Source organism: Plecotus auritus (genome assembly GCF_963455305.1).
Source record: "Plecotus auritus genome assembly, chromosome: 8".
In the NCBI taxonomy this organism is placed as follows: domain Eukaryota; kingdom Metazoa; phylum Chordata; class Mammalia; order Chiroptera; family Vespertilionidae; genus Plecotus; species Plecotus auritus.
The window spans coordinates 6,802,298-6,823,095 of record NC_137782.1 but is presented as its reverse complement, the minus strand read 5'-3'; the positions used below and the strand labels follow the sequence as shown (position 1 = coordinate 6,823,095).

Here is a 20,798-nt window from a genome sequence, read left to right as displayed (position 1 = left end):
CAAAGATATTCAAGCTTCATAAAGTAATTAACTCAGAAGGCACAGAGATATGAATATGTATATTTATGTTCTTTTGAGTGGACAATTGTGACTAGAACATAGGATGAAATGCAATAGGAAAGGCAGGCTGCCGCCAGTTACCCAACGTGTGTTCTAAAGAGAGCTCTGAATGTTTCCTGTCAGACACAGAGGGAGGTCCTGGTGATGGTCCATGAGGGAGAAATCTGGCCAAAGAAGCAGTTAAAAACAGGGCGAAGACACTGAAGGACTCCACCTAGGAACCCACTGACTACCACAGAGGAGAGATGGAAAGTGCAGTCAGACAGTAGCTGGGACCGGGAAGGGGGCTCGGACTCACAGCACCGTTAACACTTCATGGCCAGATGGACCTGGGGAGACAGAAGAGGATCCAAGATGCTGTCAAGGTTTAAAGGGAGAGCTGTGAGGACAGGGTGGCGATATGAACCTCGAGAAGGCAGAAGGAATCGGAGATATTACAGGGAAGATGGGGAGTTTAGCATTGGCCTGTTGGTTTTTAAGGTGCCTGATATCAGCTAGGGGATCCAGCAGGTGCTCGGACTAGAACACCAAGGAACAAGAAAGAGGAGTGAGAGCCAGAGGGGGGCATTTTCAGCAGATGGGCCATAGCGCGGGGAATGAGGCTGGGTAGAGACAATGTGTAAGTTACAAAAGAAAATGTCAGGAAGAGAATGGTGGAGGCATTCACATTTACCTGCTGAGGAAAGAAGAGGGGATCCGGAAAGAAGCCGAGGAATGGCTGTCAGAAAGGCAGCTTTAGGAAGAGATGTTGCATACACTGTGAGTGCCCACAGGGGATGGTTTCCAGTTGGATGGGATAGAAAGCTCATGAGAAACTGGAAAGGGAACATGAGCTGTAAGGACTAAGGAGAGGAAACTGGACGTGGCCATTAGGAAACCATCTGTATTTTCTAGGAGAGATGATTCCATTGTGTACAGTGGGGCCACGCCCAACCATGACAAGCTGAGTAGGTGAGGGAATTAAGTGTGGTGGGTTAGTCTTTCTAGAAACCTGGTGACAAAAGGAAGGATAAGGTAAAGAGGTGGCTTCAAGGGGAAGAAAGTATTAAAAGGAGATTCCTTACGCCCCAGGACATTAATAGAATATAAAATGCATCAAACAAGTAATTAAATTTAACATTTCCCCCCAATATCTTGCTATAGCAACATTTTCATTATGTTCCAGATAACATCACACTTTCTTCAAAAATGTCTGCTATCAAAGATGCCAAGTGTAACAAGAGAATTGGTGAAGTCCCTTGGAATAGGATGTGAATTTTTATTAAATTAAAGTAGACTCCAGGGGGGTAAAAAGATTGGAAAGCAGAGGAAGGTGCAAGCTCAGTACAGCGTGTGTACTCAAATATGTCAAGTAGGAACGGGAAACAGGCATTTACCTTCTGCCAGCCGCTGCTTCCATCCTTGTGCCGCATATGCAAAGAATTCATTATTTAGAGCTGAAGTGCTGAGGCGTAAAATTCCATCACTTCCCATCTAGAAAATAAGCCAAAAAAACAAGATTCCATGAGGACTAATTCAAAGGCAATGTATACAGGAAAGAAGCAAAAACTGAGGATGAGAGAGAGAAAGAGAGAGACAGAAGGAGAGGGAGAGGGAGAGACAGAGGGAGAGACAGAGGGAGAGGGAGAGGGAGAGGGAGAGGAAAAGGGAGAGGGGGAGGGAGAGGGAGAGGGGGAGGGGGAGGGGGAGGGGGAGGGGGAGCCCACGTGCGCAGGTAGGAGGAAGGAAGGAAAGGAGCCCAAGGAGAGGACCCTCCAGTGTGAGAGGTGCACTGTTCACAGCAACTGGTACCAGGACAAAACCCATCCACCCACAGGAGACCCTACTAGGCATTTCCGTTATGGGTGGGGAGTAAATGAATGGCCCTTTTGGTTAAGTAGTGTCGGCCTGGGGACCAAAGGGTCGTAGGTTCAATTCCAGGTCAAGGGCATGTATCGGGCTTGCAGGTGTTTTGAATAGGTTCTACATACAGCAGATGCTTCTGGTCTCTGTGCATCTCTTCCAGCCGCCAGAGTCCAGCACAGCTGTATGGTACAGTTGTATTACCCGCCAGCATCCCACCTCATGGTTTCACCAGAGCCCCAAGATGTGAGTCCATAAATGCCCAGCCCTCCCATCTTCTGATTGGACAATTCTAGGATACTGGTCTCTGGAACGCAGAATACCCACTGAACCAATGGGTGGGGTGAAGGGGTGAAGGGCTTCAGGGCCGAGGAGGTAAAGGCACTGGAAGAGTATTTCAGGCCCGGCCGCCATGGCTCAGTGGTTGAGTGTCAACCTAGGAACCAGGAGGTCATGGTTCGATTCCTGGTCAGGGCACATGGCTGGGTTGCAGGTTCAGTCTCAAAGATGGGACGTGCAGGAAGCAGCCGGTCAATGATTCTCTCTCATCATTGATGTTCTTTCTATCTCTCCCTTCTTCTCTGAAATCAGTAACAATATATTTTTTAAAAAGAGTATTGCAGGAGATGCTACACATGTTCAGGCTGAGGCTGGGCGATGGGGTGAATGAAAAAGGCAGCCGGGGCTGGTTAGAGGTCTGCAGGGGCTGTGATCAGGATGGCTAGCAAACAACAAGGATGAGAGAGAAGATACGCCTCCAGGGAGTCTGACGTTTTCTGTGAATATTGACTCTGAATATTCATCCTTGTGGTTTGGGAATGGTGAGTAAAAGCAACTCCACTTAGGAAGACTGAGGAGGAAGAGGTATTCTTATCGCACGGATTCTAAATAGACTAACAGGGGTGGGCAAACTTTTTGACTCGAGGGCCACAATGGGTTCTTAAACTGGACCGGAGGGCCGGAACAAAAGCATGGGTGGAGTGTTTGTGTGAACTAATATAAATTCAAAGTAAAGGAGCGGAGGGGAGAGCAAGAGAACCCTCCGCTCTTTCGGCTCCGCGGGCCGGAGAGAACAGCCGAACGGGCTGGATCCGGCCCACGGGCCGTAGTTTGCCCACGGCTGGGCTAGTAGGTGGAAGGCATGTTCGCTCAAAGGGTGAAGGAGTTTGTTGCTGTGAAGTGCATGTGTGCACGGCAGGTGGCAAAGGTGGACTTTTCTCCACTTGAGGTTATGCCTGGTGCCGCCTACCCCTCTGTGGTCCGTGCCAGGCCCAGTATAAGGCAGGCACTCGGTAAATGTTGACTGCACCGCCCTTGCTTTCTGTAGTGAAAGACTGAAAATGTAACTCCAGGAGCTGATAAGCAAGGTTTTAGTTTCGTGTTTTCTGCCAGGCCAGGGACATGATTAGCTGTTAATTGAAATTTCCGCATTATTTTAAGACACAAAGAAATACCAGTTCCAGATTAGCTCTGACAGAGTCTGAAAAGGCAAGGCGCTGTGAAATAAACACATCCGAGAATATGGAAGCCAGCCCTGGGGGAAATGTTTGTCCTTTAAAACAGAGAAGTCATATTAACCGCCAGGTTCCCAGCCTGCAGGAGACAGCACAATTAAACACTGGGGCTAAATTAGACTTAGGAAATAGATGCCAGTAAAGCTTTTAAAATACACTATTAATTTTATGGCCTTTAAGAAATACTGTCCGAGACATAACATTTTAATGAGCTGGAACAATAAACATTTCTGAAATGATTATTTATTTATTTATTTATCACTGAGCTATAAATTCTTGTTTTCCTAAATTACCCTTAATAGAAATGTTCATTCTAAAACTCCCCCTCGCCTCTCTCTCTTCTAATAAAATGTCTAAGCTATTGATAAGTACGCCCCCTTTTAATAAATTAGGAGAAAAACTCTGATCATACCAATGGCTACAGAGGAGAATAAATATCAGTACAGGGAAACTCATTCAAGTAGAGATCCTTTTACAAAAACTTAAACTTTTGGTGAGTATATCATTTGCCTTTAGTATTGATTATATGAATATACATTTTATGGCAGGGGTCCTCAAACTTTTTAAACAGGGGCCAGTTCACTGTCCCTCAGACCGTGGGAGGGCCAGACTATAGTTTAAAAAAAAAAACTATGAACAAATTCCTATGCGCACTGCGAGCCCGGGACGAGTCGGCTGCTAAGCAGGACAGGCAGCGGCACCCGGCGGGCCGGATCAATGTCCTTGGCGGGCCGCATGTGGCCCGCGGGCCGTAGTTTGAGGACCCCTGTTTTATGGGATGAATGTCAGTGGGATTTAAGGGTTATAAGGTGGCTATTTGCATATCACCCAATGTTTAAAGTTCAATGAATGTTACCTCTGCATAAGAATATAACTACATTTGATAAAATCCTTTCACCCTCCACCATATTCTTTATCCCTCGTTCCCTATCTTGGGTTTCTTGTGAGTGATTCAGAGTGCGAAGCATGCAAGCTGCTTAGAGGGATAGTGAGTGATGTGCTGGAGAGCGAGAAAGTGGCTAAATCGTAACGGGACGCCTAGACTTCCTAAGCTAGTGGTCGGCAAACCGCGGCTCGCAAGCCACATGCGGCTCTTTGGCCCCTTGAGTGTGGCTCTTCCACAAAATACCACGGCCTGGGCGAGTCTATTTTGAAGAAGTGGCGTTAGAAGAAGTTTAAAAAATGTGGCTCTCCAAAGAAATTTCAATCGTTGTCCTGTTGGTATTTGGCTCTGTTGACGAATGAGTTTGCTGACCACTGTCCTAAGCAATTTGGGCTCCATCCTGCAGACTGTGAGGAGCCATTCAGAGTGAAGCCAAGCCATGCTGGAAGGTCCCTGCTGAGTGTGTGCAGGTAAGCCGACTGTGGCTTTAGAGACCGTGTTCAGAAGGGGCCTCTCTAATGCTTACGTTGATAAGGGACATTGGAGCAGACACCGGAATGGAGTGAGGAAGTGAGGCACACAGCCCTGGCCTGGCCGGGTGGCTCAGTTGGTTGGGGCACTGTCCCATACCCCAAAGGCTGCAGGTTCGATTCCTGGTCAGGGCACATGCCTAGATTGCGGGTTCAATCCCCAGTTGGGGACCTTTTGGGACGCAACTGATGGATGTTTCTCTCTCACATCAATGTTTCTCTCTCTCTTTCTCTCACCCCCTTCCTCTCTAAAATCAATTATAAAAAACAAAACCACACACCCTCGGGTGAGGACTAAAAGAAAAAGAAGTGACGCACGCAGCCACCTGGGGAGGAGTGGGCGACGTGAAGGCAGGGATATACATGCAGAGGCCCTCAGGTGGGCTGCAAGGAGCCCCTAAGAGCTGAGAAGACCTTAGGGAGTGGGAGGAACGGGAGCGGAGGGGACAGATCATGCCAGGCCTTGGGCCCAACGGAATGACTGGCTTTTCTCCGAGTTAGCTGGGAAGCTTGCAGAGGGCTGGGCCTGGAAACGGCAAAGATCTGACATTTCGGAGGGTTTGCTCTGCCTGTGTGTGTAAGGATGACTCCTCTGGACAGTCTGTCGGAAAGCAGATCTGTGGGAGCCACACGTGATTTTAAAATATATTTTAAAAATATATGTGTGTGTGTGTGTGTGTGTGTGTGTGTGTGTATATATATATATATATGGTTGATTTCAGAGAGGGAGAAAGAGGGAGAGAGAGAGAAACATCAGTGATGAGAGAGAATCATTGATTGGCTACCTCCTGCTAGGGATGTGCCTGCAACTGGGCATGTGCCCTTGGCCAGAATCAAACCTGGGACCCTTCAGTCTGCAGGCCGACGCTCCATCCACTGAGGCAAACCAGCTAGGGCGTGATTTTAATTTTTCCAGTAATCACACAAACAGTAAAAGAAATCTGGGAAATTAATTTATTTCTAATTCAACTGATCCAAAATGTTGTTTCAGCATATAATCAGTTTGAAATATTGTTGAGATATTCTTCCTTCTCTTTGTACACTAATTCTTCAATAGCCACTGTGTGTTTTTACAACACATCTCAATTCAGATCAGCCATATTTCTGCTGCTCAACAGCCACTGGTGGCTAGTAGCTACTAAATTGGACAACATAGTTTTAGGAGATAAATCGTTACTAGGGACATGAGTAAATAGTTATTGTAAAAGTCCAGGAAAATGACGATAGTAGTATGGACTAGGCAGGGGTCCTCAAACTATGGCCCGCGGGCCACATGCAGCCCGCCAAGGACATTTATCCGGCCCGCCAGGTGCCGCTGCCTGTCCTGCTTAGCAGCCGACTCGTCCCGGGCCCGCAGTGCGCATAGGAATTTGTTCATAGTTTTTTTAAACTATAGTCCGGCCCTCCAACGGTCTGAGGGACAGTGAACTGGCCCCCTGTTTTAAAAGTTTGAGGACCCCTGGACTAGGGTGACAGCAGCACAGGTGGTAAGAAATATTTGGGTTCTGATTATATTCTGAAAGTTGAGCCAAGAGGACTTGATGATGGGTGGGATAAGTGATATGAGAGAAAGAGAGCTAGCAAAGATGGCACCAAAGACTTTTGGCAATTGAGGCAAAAGGGGGATAACTGGGGTTGGAAAGAGACTGTGCTTTGGGTGAGGGGTGCACGGTGCAGTGTGAGATGATGTTTTGTTGAGTTGTACACTTGGAACCTGTATGGTTTTTTGAACCAGTGTCACCCCAATAAAGTCAATAAAAAATTATAAAATGGCTATTTCTTACAGTGGAGAAGACCAGAGCAGGAGGAGGTTTGGTTTTTGAACCAGTTAAGGCTGAAATGTTTATTGTAATTCCAAGTAGATGTCTCAGATACATCATCCTGCACGTAGCATAGAGGGTACCCTGGACACAGGCAAGATGAGAGACCGGGATTCCTGTCAAAAAGCATCAAGAAGCCCGGCTGGTGTTGCTCAGTGGTTGAGTGTCGACCCATGAACCAAGAGGCCACTAGTTCGATTCCTGATCAGGGCACATGCCTGGGTTGCGAGCTCAATTCCCAGTGAGGGGCAGGGGTGCAGGAGGCTGTCTATCAATGATGTTTCTTTCTTCTCTATGTTTCTATCTCTCTCTCTCTCTCTCTCCCTTCCCCCCCTCTCAAAAATCAATAAAAACATTTTTTAAAGCATCAGAAAAAGGCCAAGGAACAAATGATGCAAAGTTTGTTCAGGCAGTGCGAGTAAAGCTATATATCAGTCAAGAGAGGAACCAGCATCGATGGGGCTGAACGAGCATGTGTGTGAGTGGTGAATCTGATAAAGGCATGAAAGACGATCCCTAGGAATAAGGCTTGTATAGCTGGGTAGACGCTGGTAGCAGACACCAGGTCAGAAAACGACACAAGGAGGGACCATGTTTTGGACAAAGAAATGGTAGTTTGTTTCTTTGGATATGCTAATTAGGGATATCTGGAAGGCAATCCATTGATAACCTCGTCTGGGTTAATCGATAACCCAGCTCCACAGGGACGGTGGGACTGCACACGGAACAGTAGGAATTATTAGCGAAGAAAGTAGAATTGACAACGTGGGTGTGGATGATCACACCCAGGAAGAATGACCACAAGAGAGGATGACTTGAAGCAGAGCCCTGAGGAACGCCGACATAGAAGGGATGGGCGGGAAAATTCAGGCTGTTAGGAAGACCAAGCCAAAGCAATCAGAGGTAGGAAGAAAATCAGAGCAAACAGCATCGCAGATGCAAGCAAAGAATGTGCTTCAAGAAGATGATCTGGCCCTAACCGGTTTGGCTCAGTGGATAGAGCATTCGCCTGTGGACTGAAGGGTCCCAGATTCGATTCCGGTCAAGGGCATGTACCTTGGTTGCGGGCACATCCCCAGTGGGGGGTGTGCAGGAGGCAGCTGATCGATGTCTCTCTCTCATCGATGTTTCTAACTCTCTATCCCTCTCCCTTCCTCTCTGTAAAAAATCAATAAAATATATTTTAAAAAAAGAAGAAGATGATCTGTATGGCGTACGTGCTAATGTCTACCTGCCGTGTAGGATTATTTAGGCCAACAGTCTGTGCAGTACACCATGTTAGCTGCCTTGTCCAACTAAAGCAATCACAAGGGTCTTTCGAGCAAAGCCAACCTAGGCAGTAAGAGTCCAACCAGGAGCCGAACACAATCGCAAGAGTAAGAAGCAGATGAACTACGCAAACTCTTACCACGAACCTCTTATATTCTGATCTGAGGGTCTGAGCCATTTTATCCATAAGAGAAAATGTAATTCCATAAGCATAAAGTGAGGCATAAAAATAATAGAGGATGGCTGAGCGTACCAGGAAGGGAGATAGGACCAACAATATCCTAAAGACAATCTGGCCAATACTTTTTCAGTGCTGTTTCCGATGTTGCAATCTATAATAATAAAAGCGTAATAGGCTAATTAGACCAGACATCATTCCGGACATCCTTCTGGATGAAGCCAGGCCGGAGGGAAGCCCGGTCCCAGGTGCCAGAGGGAAGCCAGCAGCCGAGGGGAAGGAAGGCCTACTCTTGCACGAATTTCATGCATCGGGCCTCTAGTAAGACAATATTTCTCAAACTGGGCTTTGCAAAATAGTAATTTTAATAGGCAATGTTAATTTAAATGGGTCACCTATCCAAAAGGAAAACTGTCCTAAAACCCAATAAACAGAGCCTATGCTTACTAAACATGGCCCCATGGTTTTCCTTGCTCCATGTGATCCTGGATACGCTAGGACTTGGTTTAAGCCCCAAGAATATGTCTATCGGTCAGTGTTTCCCAAACGTTTTCACCTTGTAACCCTCTCACAGGAAAAGGACCACTATGTCATAGGACAAGAGACCTTCTGGGAAACGATGCATTCAGGGTCGTGAAAGCATCGTTGTCAGAAGCAGTGAGACGAGAAAAACCCAGCACAGTGGTTCGCACATGCTAGATACTAAATCCCCGTTGAATAAGTGAATGACAATCTCTGAGATACAGATATAGAATAATGTTCAGGCCATTGCAAAAACCAAATATTCACAATAAATAAAACAGTAAAAACCCGCAAAGGGTGATGTAATAAGCTTTGGTCTACAGACGTAAATGACTGTGGTCTCGAAGCCCACTTCCTGAAGCAATTGCTTGACTTTCCTTTTTAAAAACTGTATCAAAATCTAAGTGCACGTAAAATCAGAGACGGTCACTATCGAGTGGTAACAAAGACCATCAGGAATCATATGGATGTTCATGAGGGGAAAAAAGCTACACGATTTCCATCCTCTATCCATCAATTAAAATAATATGCATGACATTCAGCTAATGTGAGCAAAAGGGAAATCTCATCATTGATGTTTCTATCTCTCTCCCCCTCTCTTTTCCTCTCTGAAATCAATTTAAAAATATTATTTTTTAAAAAGGGAAATTCAGAGAGAAAATATCACCCAAAAAAGTCAACATTGTGACCTACAAGTGGAAGGCTTTTTGTGTCTTCGCTGTTGTTATGGGGCTTCAAAGCCGCCTTTATAATAAAAGCCTCCCTTCCGAGCCAAGCTGATCCCTTCGTTTCCTCTCCTGGTGGCTGCAGGGGACACACAAGTGCAGCATCACCAGGAATGAAGGCCAGTCTGCAGGATTGGGGGCTCTCATACTCAGAATGATGTCAGCTGTAACCCTTCCCCAGGATGAAGTTCTGCAGGCAGAGGAGTAGACAGGAGGACCACAGAGCAACACTGAATTATTAAATGAGATCTGTGAGTATGTACATTGCCCAGGGCTTTGAAAACCAAAGATTCTATGATAACGTAATAATAGCTAATCTTGCCCTGGCCAGCGTAGCTCAGTGGATTAAACGTCATTCCATGCACCAAAAGGTCATGATTCTATTCCTAAGTCAGAGCACACAGCCAGGTTGTTGGCTTGATCCCCAGTAGGGGGCGTGCAGGAGGCAGCGGATAGATGTTTCTCTTTCACATGGATATTTCTCTCCCTCTCCCTTCCTCTCTAAAACAAACAAACAAAAATCAATAAAAACATATTTAAAAATAATAATAATAACTAGTCTCGTGGGAACTGACTATAGCCTTCTCATTAAAAAGATACATATAAACATATCTGTGTGTATAGCCACACATCCTTATCTATTTGTATCTATACATACATGTACATATATGTGTGCGCATGCATACACACACACACACACACACAATTTTCTTATTCTGGAAACACCATTTGTAAGCCAGCCAACCACTTGGCTAAGACAGATGACGGTCTCCTTTGGAATGAATCTCTAGCATCTCCAGGAGAAGCCTTCTTCCTTCCACCAGGTGACCTGCTCGGGCCCGCCAGTCTGGGAGGAGACGTTCCATTAGAGCAGTGGTTCTCAACCTTCCTAACGCTGCAGCCCTTTCAAACAGTTCCTCATGTGGTGGGACCCCCAACCATAAAACTATTTTCGTTGCTACTTCATAACTGTCATTTTGCTACTGTTATGAATCGTAATGTAAATATCTGTGTTTTCCGATGGTCTTAGGTGACCCTGCTAGCGGTTCTCAACCTGTGGGTCGCCTAAGACCATCGGAAAACACAGATATTTACATTACGATTCATAACAGTAGCAAAATGACAGTTATGAAGTAGCAACGAAAATAGTTTCATGGTTGGGGGTCCCCACAACATGAGGAGCTGTATGAAAGGGTCGCAGCATCAGGGAGGTTGAGAACCACTGCATGAGAGGGTGGAAGGCATGCCCTCGAGCAAGATCTCTTGGCAAGCGATTTCTCCGACCCCCATGAACGGGGGGAAAGAATTCACTAGGAATATGAGAAAAAGACTTTCTCTTCATTGCTGAAAAGAATTTCAGCGTCTACTACATGGGAAACCGTATTTGAAGAATGTATGTAATATTAGAAACGTATTTTACTTAAAAAGATAATTTCGATATTGATTCTGGAAAGGTTTTAATTATTGAGTCTCATTTACTCTCCTCACATGGATTTCCCTTCACTGCTCTACAACGTTATAAACCACAATCATCCGCCAGTGACTTCAGTCTACACTTTTACACTGGGCCCCTTTCCTAAGAATCACCCTGCTTTCAAATGTCAAAGCTCTATTCGAAGTATCATAATGCCCCCGATGCTTTAGCAGTCCCGCTCAGAAGACGTGTAGCCTCACGTGGTGAAATAGGTAAGAATAACAAAATAAAGGCATCTAAAGGCAAAAGTAGAGAGTCAGATCAAGAGTTAGTCAACTGCTCAAAATTAAAGGAGAATGCTTTGATATTTGTGATTCATCTTTTTCATTAAACTTTATGGACAACCCCCGGGCACATGTTGGGACAATCTGATCGGCCTTGATGAGAAATGATTTTTTTAATCCAAATGCATATAAATAAAATTTGAACATGTTGACAATATGTGTATGTCTTAAAAGAAAATCTCTCTCTTATAATTTGCATTTTTATCAATGTTTCCTCTGGGGGAGGAATATAAAAAAAGCAAACTTTCTTTGTACCCAACCATGAAACAGAACACTAATGCTCTATTTAGTGCAAATCCAGCTCCTGTTCTTGTACAGATGAAATAAGGTTATGTGACGATGTAGTGGGAATCAGTGAATCACTGTTTCCACTCGAAATACGCTGAGCAGCTGTGTTTAAGTGACTATTAGTCACTTGTGTCTTTAACAAACATTTCATAAGCAGCTACTACGTGCCAAGAACCGTGAAATGTACAGTTTCTGCTGCCACAAGAGCTCAGCAAGTGAGCGAAGGGATACTGTCCATTATAATAGTATGGTCAGTACCCGGAGAAGGAACAGAAGCGGCAAAGGACCTCCAGGCGGAGTACCTAGGAGGCCTTCAATTCCCCTCTGTAGTCTGTTACTATCAATGTCTTTTCTCCTCTCCCCAGTTACCCAGTGGCCCCATCCATTTAACTGTTCAGGAATAGCTATAATGAATGCATAACAATAATAATAACTAAAATCAATTTAGTACCTACAACCATGAAGGTAGGTCAGTGTTTTCGCAGAATTTGGCCCCCCAGAATGTAGCTTTTCCATTCCACAGCGCTTCCTTTATTAACATCAGGCGTCTATTCTTCCACTCAAAACCTTCACGTGCTCGGTGCTGGGAACTCAACAACAACAAAACAGAAAAGAAACGGCGCCTGTCCTCTGAGGCCGTCCTAATAAACGTGGAAGAAGGACCCCGAAGGAGCAGGAACCAGCAGCCCGTGAGACGCTCCAGCGCGCAGGAGGGTGGTCTGAGGCGTTCGCTTGCGGGCAGAGACGCCCGTGAAGGAGGGGAGGAGTGAGCCCTGATGAGCAAAGAAGGGAACCCACCAAAACTGAAAAGGGAAGAGAAAATGCTTGTTGCCAGGGAAACGGGGGGAGAGTGTGGGAGCTGAAGGAATATGTGGCACCAAGATTTGTTGTTGTTTGTGCCTTTTTACTTTTTAAAAAGTATATTTTTATTGATTTCAGAGAGGAAGAGAGAGGGAGAGAGGTAGAAACATCAATGATGAGAGAGAATCACTGATCGGCTGCCTCGTTCACGCCCCCCACCGGGGATCGAACTCACCACCTTGGCATGTGCCCTGACTGGGAATCGAGCTGTGACCTCCTGGTTCATAGGTCGACGCTCAACCACTGAGCCACACTGGCTGGGCAAGTTGTGGCCTTTTCCCTTTTTTTAAATGAATATTCTTACCTGAGAAGGACCCTCTCCATGTTTCAGGTTTATCATTTGTAAACTAAGAATAACTAACGCCGAAGCCGGTTTGGCTCAGTGGATAGAGCGTCGGCCTGTGGATTGAAGGGTCCCAGGTTCGATTCCGGTCGGGGGCATGTGCCTTGGTTGCGGGCACATCCCTAGTGGGGGGTGTGCAGGAGGCAGCTGATCGATGTTTCTCTCTCATCGATGTTTCTAACTCTCTGTTCCTCTCCCTTCCTCTCTGTGGAAAATCAATAAAATGTATTAAAAGGAAAAAAAAAAAAAAGAATAACTAACTACATACTTCATAGACTTTTGTGAGAATTAAATCAATAAATAGATGTAACATGCTTTGACTAGTGCTGTTTTGGGGAAGACCTCCAGAAGTTCCGCTGTAGCAATAATCAGTTGTATTTGGTAGCAGGTGTGCCAGACTCACCCTAGGCCAGCCGTGGGCAAACTACGGCCCGCGGGCTGGATCCGGCTGTTCTATCCGGTTCTCTTGCTCTCCCCTCCGCTCCTTTACTTTGAATTTATATTAGTTCACACAAACACTCCATCCATGCTTTTGTTCCGGCCCTCCGGTCCAGTTTAAGAACCCATTGTGGCCCTCGAGTCAAAAAGTTTGCCCACCCCTGGCTAGGCCCTAGTGCTGCTTAGTGCTGCCTCCTACACAGAGAATCGGGGTCTCGGTCAGTTTGGGGGACTGCAGTGGTCAGCAAACCGCGGCTCGCGAGCCACATGCGGCTCTTTGGCCCCTGGAGTGTGGCTCTTCCACAAAATACCACGGCCTGGGCGAGTCTGTTTTGAAGAAGTGGCGTTAGAAGAAGTTTAAAAAATTTGGCTCTCAAAAGAAATGTCAATCGTTGTCCTGTTGATATTAGAGCCCCCCTTCCCTAGAGTGTGGGAGAGCCGGGACTTGCTTCTGGCCCACAGGAAGTGGAAAGGTGACGCTGTCACTCTCTTTTACGTGATGAAAGACTCCCATCTTAACCCCAGAAAGCGGCAGCACTCTCGCGCGGGTCTGAGGACACACCAAACCATGCTGCGGATTGTCTGTGGCCCCTGAGAGCGGAGGGCATCGGCCCACGGCCAGCGGGAAGTAAAACGGGCCAGCGGTCGCCTGAGCTTGGAGGAGGACCCCCAGCTGCCTGAGAAAGCAGCTCAGACCGGACTCCGTCCGAGGAGATCTGAGCAGAGCACTGAGCTCAGCAGCGCCCGCCTCCTTACCACGGAGCTGTACGGTAATGCATATGTGCTCCCTGAGCCTCTAAGTGTGTGGGAACGTGTTACACAGCACAGAGAACTAACACAGGGAGGTGGAAAGCTCATTTGATTGCTTCTTCTTTAGCAGTTGAGAGAAAACATTATCAGTTGACAGGTGAGTGTGAGTGTGTATGAGTATGTGTGAGTGTGAGTGTGTGTGTGTGTGAGTGTGAGTGTGTGGATGTGTGTATGAATGAGTGTGTGAGTGTGTGTGTGTGTGTGAGTGTGTGTGTATGAGTGTGTGAGTGTATGTGAGTGTGTGTGTGAGTGTGTGTGTGAGTGTGAGTGTGTGGATGTGTGTATGAGTATGTGAGTGTGTGTGTGTGAGTGTGTGTGTATGAGTGTGTGTGAGTGTATGTGAGTGTGTGTGTGAATGTGTGTGTGAGTGTGTCAATGTGTGTGTATGAGTGTGAGTGTGTGTGTATGTGTGTATGAGTGTGTGTATGTGTGTGTATGTGTGTATGAGTGTGTGAGTGAGTGTGTGTATGAGTGTGTGTGAGTGTATGTGTGTGTGAGTGTGTGAATGTGTGTGTGAGTGTGTGAGTGTGAGTGTGTATGAGTGTGTGTGAGTGTGTGAGTGTGTGTGTGAGTGTGTGTCAATGTGTGTGTATGAGTGTGTGTGAGTGTGTGTGTATGTGTGTGTGAGTGTGTGTATGTGTGTATGTGTGTGTGTGTATGAGTGTGTGAGTGAGTGTGTGTATGAGTGTGTATGTGTGTGTGAGTGTGTGAATGTGTGAGTGTGAGTGTGTGAGTGTGTGTGTCAATGTGTGTGAGTGTGTGTGTGTATGAGTGTGTGTGTATGTGTGTGTGAGTGTGTGTGTGTATGAGTGTGTGTGAGTGTGAGTGTGTGTGTGTGTGTGTATGAGTGTGTGTGTGTCTGTGTGTGTATCTGTGTCCAGGGATTAGGGAGAGAGAATGCAGGACTCCATGCAGTGCTATCAAAGGTGGATGATGAAGACCGAGCAGACTGTAGTCACCATGAGGCCTGGGCTCTGCACACCGGGACAGTAGACGCGTAATAAATACTGGGAGTGCACCATGTTGCTGCGGTTTAGCTGTATCGGTATTTGATGTATCTGCATAACCCTATCCAACCCAGCATACACTTTGTTAAGGTGTGTAAACAACCACTTGTACAAGGTACAGATAGCAGTAGCGACTTTTAGTTGCTGTTTTTTACGTAAAGTGACAAAGAGGGGAGAAAGCAGACAGTGGGGTTTAGCTTTCACCTAGGGCTTAGCGACACCACCGTGAGTGACGGTCACACAGCATTCCAAGGTGTGAACAGTGTTTACTTTCAAACTGAATCAAGCCATTGTGTGCAAACCAGAAAAGGGAAGGAATGCTCTGGGAGGATTGCAATGCTATGTCCATCCTGATTCCTCTGTTACCCTTTAAGAACGTTTAAAAAGTTCTGACTCAGGCACGGCACTCCCTGTCCCGCCCCTGAAGGAGGCAGCCCAGCCTGTCACTGGGGACAGAGGGCTGGGTTCAAGGTTAACAAAGGACTGCGAGTCCTCCCTCAGGTCTTCACACTGCCTGACGGTGGGTGCTCCCCCTACTGACCAGACAGAGTCTCTGTCTGTCTCATTATTCAAATGGCAAAGACAAACATACTTGCAAAGCTGTTACACAAATTAGAAATAATAGCTCTGGGCTGTTCTTCTCAGTGGTTAGAACATCATCCCCCTAGACCAGTGGCCGGCAAACTCATTCGTCAACAGAGCCAAATATCCACAGCACAACGACTGAAATTTCTTCGGAGAGCCAAATTTTTTAAACTTAAACTTCTTCTAACACCACTTCTTCAAAATAGACTTGCCCAGGCCGTGGTATTTTGTGGAAGAGGCACACTCCAGGGGCCAAAGAGCCGCATGTGGCTCGCGAGCTGCAGTTTGCCGACCACGGCCCTAGACCAAAGTTCGAGGAGTCGATTCCTGGTCAAGGCCATGTACCTCGGTCGGGGAGCGTGCAGGAGGCAATCAGTCCATGTCTCTCTCTCATATCAATGTTCTCCCTCTCTCTCTGTGCCCCCCCTCCCCCCACACCCTGCCTTCCTCCCTCCCTTTCACTCTCCCTATAAATTAATGGGGGAAAATATCCTCGGATGAGGATTGAAACAAAACAAAAACAACACAACGTTAGGAATACTGAGTAAAGACTCCTACGCGCCCCAGCGAGGAGTGGCATTTGGACGATGAGTACACAATGGCCCCAACCACCGCTACGGGGCCGCTGTGGACTTTCACCTCCCGGGATCGCCGCCCGGCCCTCCTCAGTTTACCCACCTGAGCGCAGAGGCCTGGCGTCTCAGCAGCAGCACTGGGAAGGGGCTGCCTGCTGGGGTACAGGGATCGGAGCTGGAGGGGCAGGTGGGGCCCCGGCTCTGCGGCCCTGGCGCTGGCTGGTCACCTGGCCCGGCCCTCTGAGAGCAGCCCCTCAGCGACCTGAGCCGAACCGGCCCCACTCCCAGGCCCTGGCTGCCCGCCCCGGGGTCAGGGCCGGAGCCGAAGCTGCCGCAGGGCAGAGCAACATCCTAGGACAGAATAATCAGTGAATCGCCCCCTCGCTGTCTCCGGGGGAGGTGAGGTCTGAACTACCACCGCCAGAGAGATGCCCCGGGACCACCCAGCAAAGGAACAGGGAGGCGGCGCATGGCCAACTCCCCGCCCCCTCCTGTAACTACTAAGGGGTGGTTTCCCCCTTCAGATCTCTAATTCCTGCAACCTGACCAGGGCCAAGCGAATGCTACTGAAAAGTGTTACACGGAGCAATCTTCAAACACCTCCCCCTGCGAGGACAGAGCACCGTGTGCAGGAGAAAGAAATTCCAGCTGCCAAGGAAAAGCCAGAGGCCACGGGGAGGCGGACCGCCAATGCACATCATAAGCCAGCAGCTGGACCACAGCAGCACCCACACGGGCAGAGGTCCACAGGGAGAAGACTCTACCCCACCTGTACGCTTTCATAAGGAAATGCCGAGGGAGCCCCCCAAATCCCACGGACACCCAGCATCTCAGACGAAGTCCCAAGACTCCAGCTCTCCTGTCCTTGGTGATGAGAACGCGTCGTCTCCTGACCTGTGAAATACGATGTCACGGGTCAGGGCCAGCCAGGCCCAGCCTTCGCTGCTCTGCTTCCCCATCTCCCCCAGCACATTCCCCCGCAGCAATCCAGGAGGTGTTCCCTGGGAAACAAAACTTTTATGATCGCTTCAGTTTGAGAAACACTTTTTACAGCAAGTTCAATAATTTCTCTCCCTAGAGAGCGTTGGGGCCTTTATCATGTAAATGAGAGCAACATCCCTCAGGCTCCCAGGAGCACTGGGCATGGCTCTCCATAGCGTGTCCTGCGGGAAGCGAGTTCTGTGCTTCGTGTTCCCATAGGACATGCCTCCTCACAGGGTCTGGGCCACATCGGCGCACCCCAGAAGCACAGGGCGAAACCCTACCACTCTGTCCCTGAAGGAAGGCCTTTGTAAATTCCAATTTTTTTATATATATTTTTATTGATCTCAGAGAGGAAGGGAGAGGGAGAGAGAGAGAGAAACATCAATGATGAGAGAGAATCATTGATCGGCTGCCTCCTGCACGCCCCCTACTGGGGATTGAGCCCGAAACCCTGGCATGTGCCCTGACCAGGAATCAAAATGACCTCCTGGTTCATAGGTTGAAGTTCAACGACTGAGCCATACCACCCGGGCTGTACATTCTAATTTAATGAACTCTCGACCTGCTGTCAGAGGCCAGAACACGAAATGGCCTTTGTGATCCGTGTCCTGGCCGTTCTTACAAAACTGCCATTGACATGTCATTCAGATACTGTCTGGTTCTTCCCACATATGAATTCATGATTCCTTAAAAAAAAAATGAGGTCTGTGTGACTTCTTGTGTTTGACTGTTGTCTTTGATCTCGGGAATCCTTGAAATAAATTGTGTCCTCGCTGCAGGCCCTTTACTCGGGTGGGTTTTGATATAATGACCACATTCTTTTCTCTCTACTGGCTGCTACAAATCTCTTTACCTATATCTCAAAATCTTAATTTAATCCTATGTATTGGCCCGATGCTTTTTAAATGTAAAGAGATCATAAAAAATAAAACCAGCTTTTCCTGTAAATATTTGATAAATATGAAAAAAAATATTGTTCTTGCTCAAGCTAAAGATAAAAATAGAAACATCATTGCTAATGAAAAAAATATTACTCATGTGACGAGGATGTTTGAGGCACTAATCAATGTATTTTTTTTTTAAATATATTTTATTGATTTTTTACAGAGAGGAAGGGAGAGAGAGTTAGAAACATCGATGAGAGAGAAACATCGATCAGCTGCCTCTTGCACATCTCCTACTGGGGATGTGCCCGCAACCAAGGTACATGCCCTTGACCGGAATCGAACCTGGAACCTTTCAGTCCACAGGCCGACGCTCTATCCACTGAGCCAAACCGGTTTCGGCATCAATGTATTTTTTTTTTAAATATATATTTTATTGATATTTTACAGAGAGGAAGGGAGAGGGACAGAGAGTTAGAAACATTGATGAGAGAGAAACATCAATCAGCTGCCTCCTGCACAATCCCCACTGGGGATTTGCCTGCAACCAAGGTACATGCCCTTGACCGGAATCGAACCTGGGACCTTTCAGTCCGCAGGCTGACGCTCTATCCACTGAGCCAAACCGGTTTCGGCGGCATCAATGTATTTTTGATACAAGTCCACACTGGCCCACGCCCTACAGCCAACGCACTCTTCCTCTGGCGACTGCCTGAGGGGTAGCAGAAGGCTAACCTGAATGTGATCAAGTGTCCAAATGACATTTAGGAAAGCGAGTGTGGAAGCAGAGATAACGCTGGGATGGAATGGGGGGCCACTGTCTCTCCTGGTAAGATGCCAGCACGCATGGCAGACCTGGACGTGCCAGATGGGCTTTAGAGCGGGAGGAATGGATTTGCTGAGTTTTCAAGAGAACTTGCTGGTTCAGGAGCAGGAAAAAGAAAGAAAACCCCAGAGAAAACAGGGAACGTAAGAAGTCCCAGTAAGGTCATGTAGACTCTGAATTTCAACTGAAAACATGTATGTGTCAGGTAGCTAGCTGGGTGGACTCGGGCAGGGATCTGATCAGGATCTCCAACATGCCACTCGGCCCACAGTGTGGGCACCGTGCAACGCTCCGCTGGGAAGCAGAAATGAAACAGAGCAACGGTACTCAACCTTTTTCTTCTCATGGCACATGAGCGAACTGCTAACGTTCTGTGGCACACCAATCTGACCCCCCAAAAAGTCTAATTTTGATTCATTCACACTGAACAGCAGTTGTGCTGGCTGTTGTCATTTTGTTCTTTGGCAATCGAAGGGAAAAGAGGTCAGTGCCCCTGACGACAGTCGGGTATTGCATGTTCTAAAAATTCTCGTGGCACGCCGGTGTGCCGCGGCACACCAGTGGAAAATCGCTGAAATAAAATGAAACGCCGAACCTCACCTGACCTTCATTCCCCTTGCCCTGAGTCACTTACTGTCGGGGAGGCAGCGAGGGAAGAGGGGGAGCTACTCCCACATGCAAGCACCTCCACCTTCCTTCATTCTGTTTGAAAGCATCACACTCAACTAGTCCCCAGGGAAGTCATTTACCAATGATAAATTTTAACAAAACTAATCACCAAAAAATGGACGAGGGGCTTGAAAGGTCCCTACCAAGACATGGACTCAGCACTAATAAGCAAATGTAAGTGAACAGAAATACAGGGAAGCTGGCTTCGGTCCTTCTAGTATGAATTCATCACCAGCCACATGGGAAGAAGGACCAGGATGAGGAGCATGGGGGACCCGGGTGGGGTGGGGTGGGCGGAACGGAGACGTATACACCAGGGGTCTAGAAAACACCACCAGCTCAGGAAATGAGCTGTGGTCAAAAGCTGAGTTGGAGGAAACTTGGACGGAATAAAAAGGATGCTTGCTTCCCGGGGGAAATATGGGAGCAATAAGAAAGATCCTTGGCCCGAGTTAGAGGTAGAAGAAACCATATGTCCCTGGGCAAGTGACTGCAGCCATATGAAACTCATTTGAAAGGTCTGTAAAAGCAAGTGATTAAAATAGAAGATCTCCAATGTTTCTTCCAGATCCAAGAGTCTACGGCATAGGTAGGAGCAAAGGGGAGCGGAATGACAGCGATCCCGTGAAGAAGTTGAAAGATCAAGCCCCAAAGAGCGCCGCTTAATGAAAAGAGGGTGAAGCAGCGTTAGGATGAAAGTGGGTGCTGACACATGCAGTAAGCGGGGTGATTCCATGAGCCGGTGGCCACCTGCACCGAAGGCAGTCTGTCCTTGGAGGTGGCTGCTCTAAAACACGGGAGCTGACATTGCAGAGACGCAAAGGGCTAGCGTGCACGTGCGTGTGAGAGCGTGGGTACCATGAAGACCCGAAGCAGGGGAAACCTTTCTGCAGGTTGTGGGCTCAATCCCCAGGAGGGGGCGTGCAGGAGGCAGCCGGGCAATGATGCTCTCTCCCTCTCCCTTCTTCTCTGAAATCAATAAAAATGTTTTAAAATATATATATATATATGTGTGTGTGAACCCACAACTTGGTCATGTGCCCTGACTGGGAACTGAACTGGTGACCTCTGATTAATGAGACTCTACACTCAACCACTGAGCCACAACGGCTGGGCAAACCCTATTTTTAAATACATCCTGTCATTAATAGAGGGTAAATATCTGAAGCAAATATCTTGCAATAAATAAAGTGGGAAACACGGAGCTAAAGGCATACTCTATGATGAACCACTATGAACAAATCCACTTTAAAAAGAATATAAGAATTTTATGCAAACAGCAACTGCAGAATCAATAGCAATTCCCAAATTTTTGCCAAAACAACACGATCTATTTTCTGTTCACATCAGTAGCAAGCAAATAATGACTAAAGAATAACCTATTGTCCCTGCACTAGAAAGTGCAGGAGGGTGTGAAGCTAATTAAC

The 20,798-nt window shown here is 47.2% G+C and overlaps 1 protein-coding gene across 2 annotated transcripts in view; it reads right to left on the bottom strand.

Moving 5' to 3' along the window:
• Positions 1-20,798, bottom strand: part of ASXL3 (ASXL transcriptional regulator 3) — a gene marked incomplete at its 3' end in the record, with an annotated part of 191,422 nt that overhangs the window by 13,678 nt on the left and 156,946 nt on the right. For both annotated transcript variants that reach the window (XM_080683489.1, XM_080683490.1), the window contains exon 9: positions 1,437-1,533. In XM_080683489.1, the coding sequence (XP_080539615.1) occupies positions 1,437-1,533 (97 nt within the window). The remainder of the gene's footprint in view (positions 1-1,436; positions 1,534-20,798) is intronic.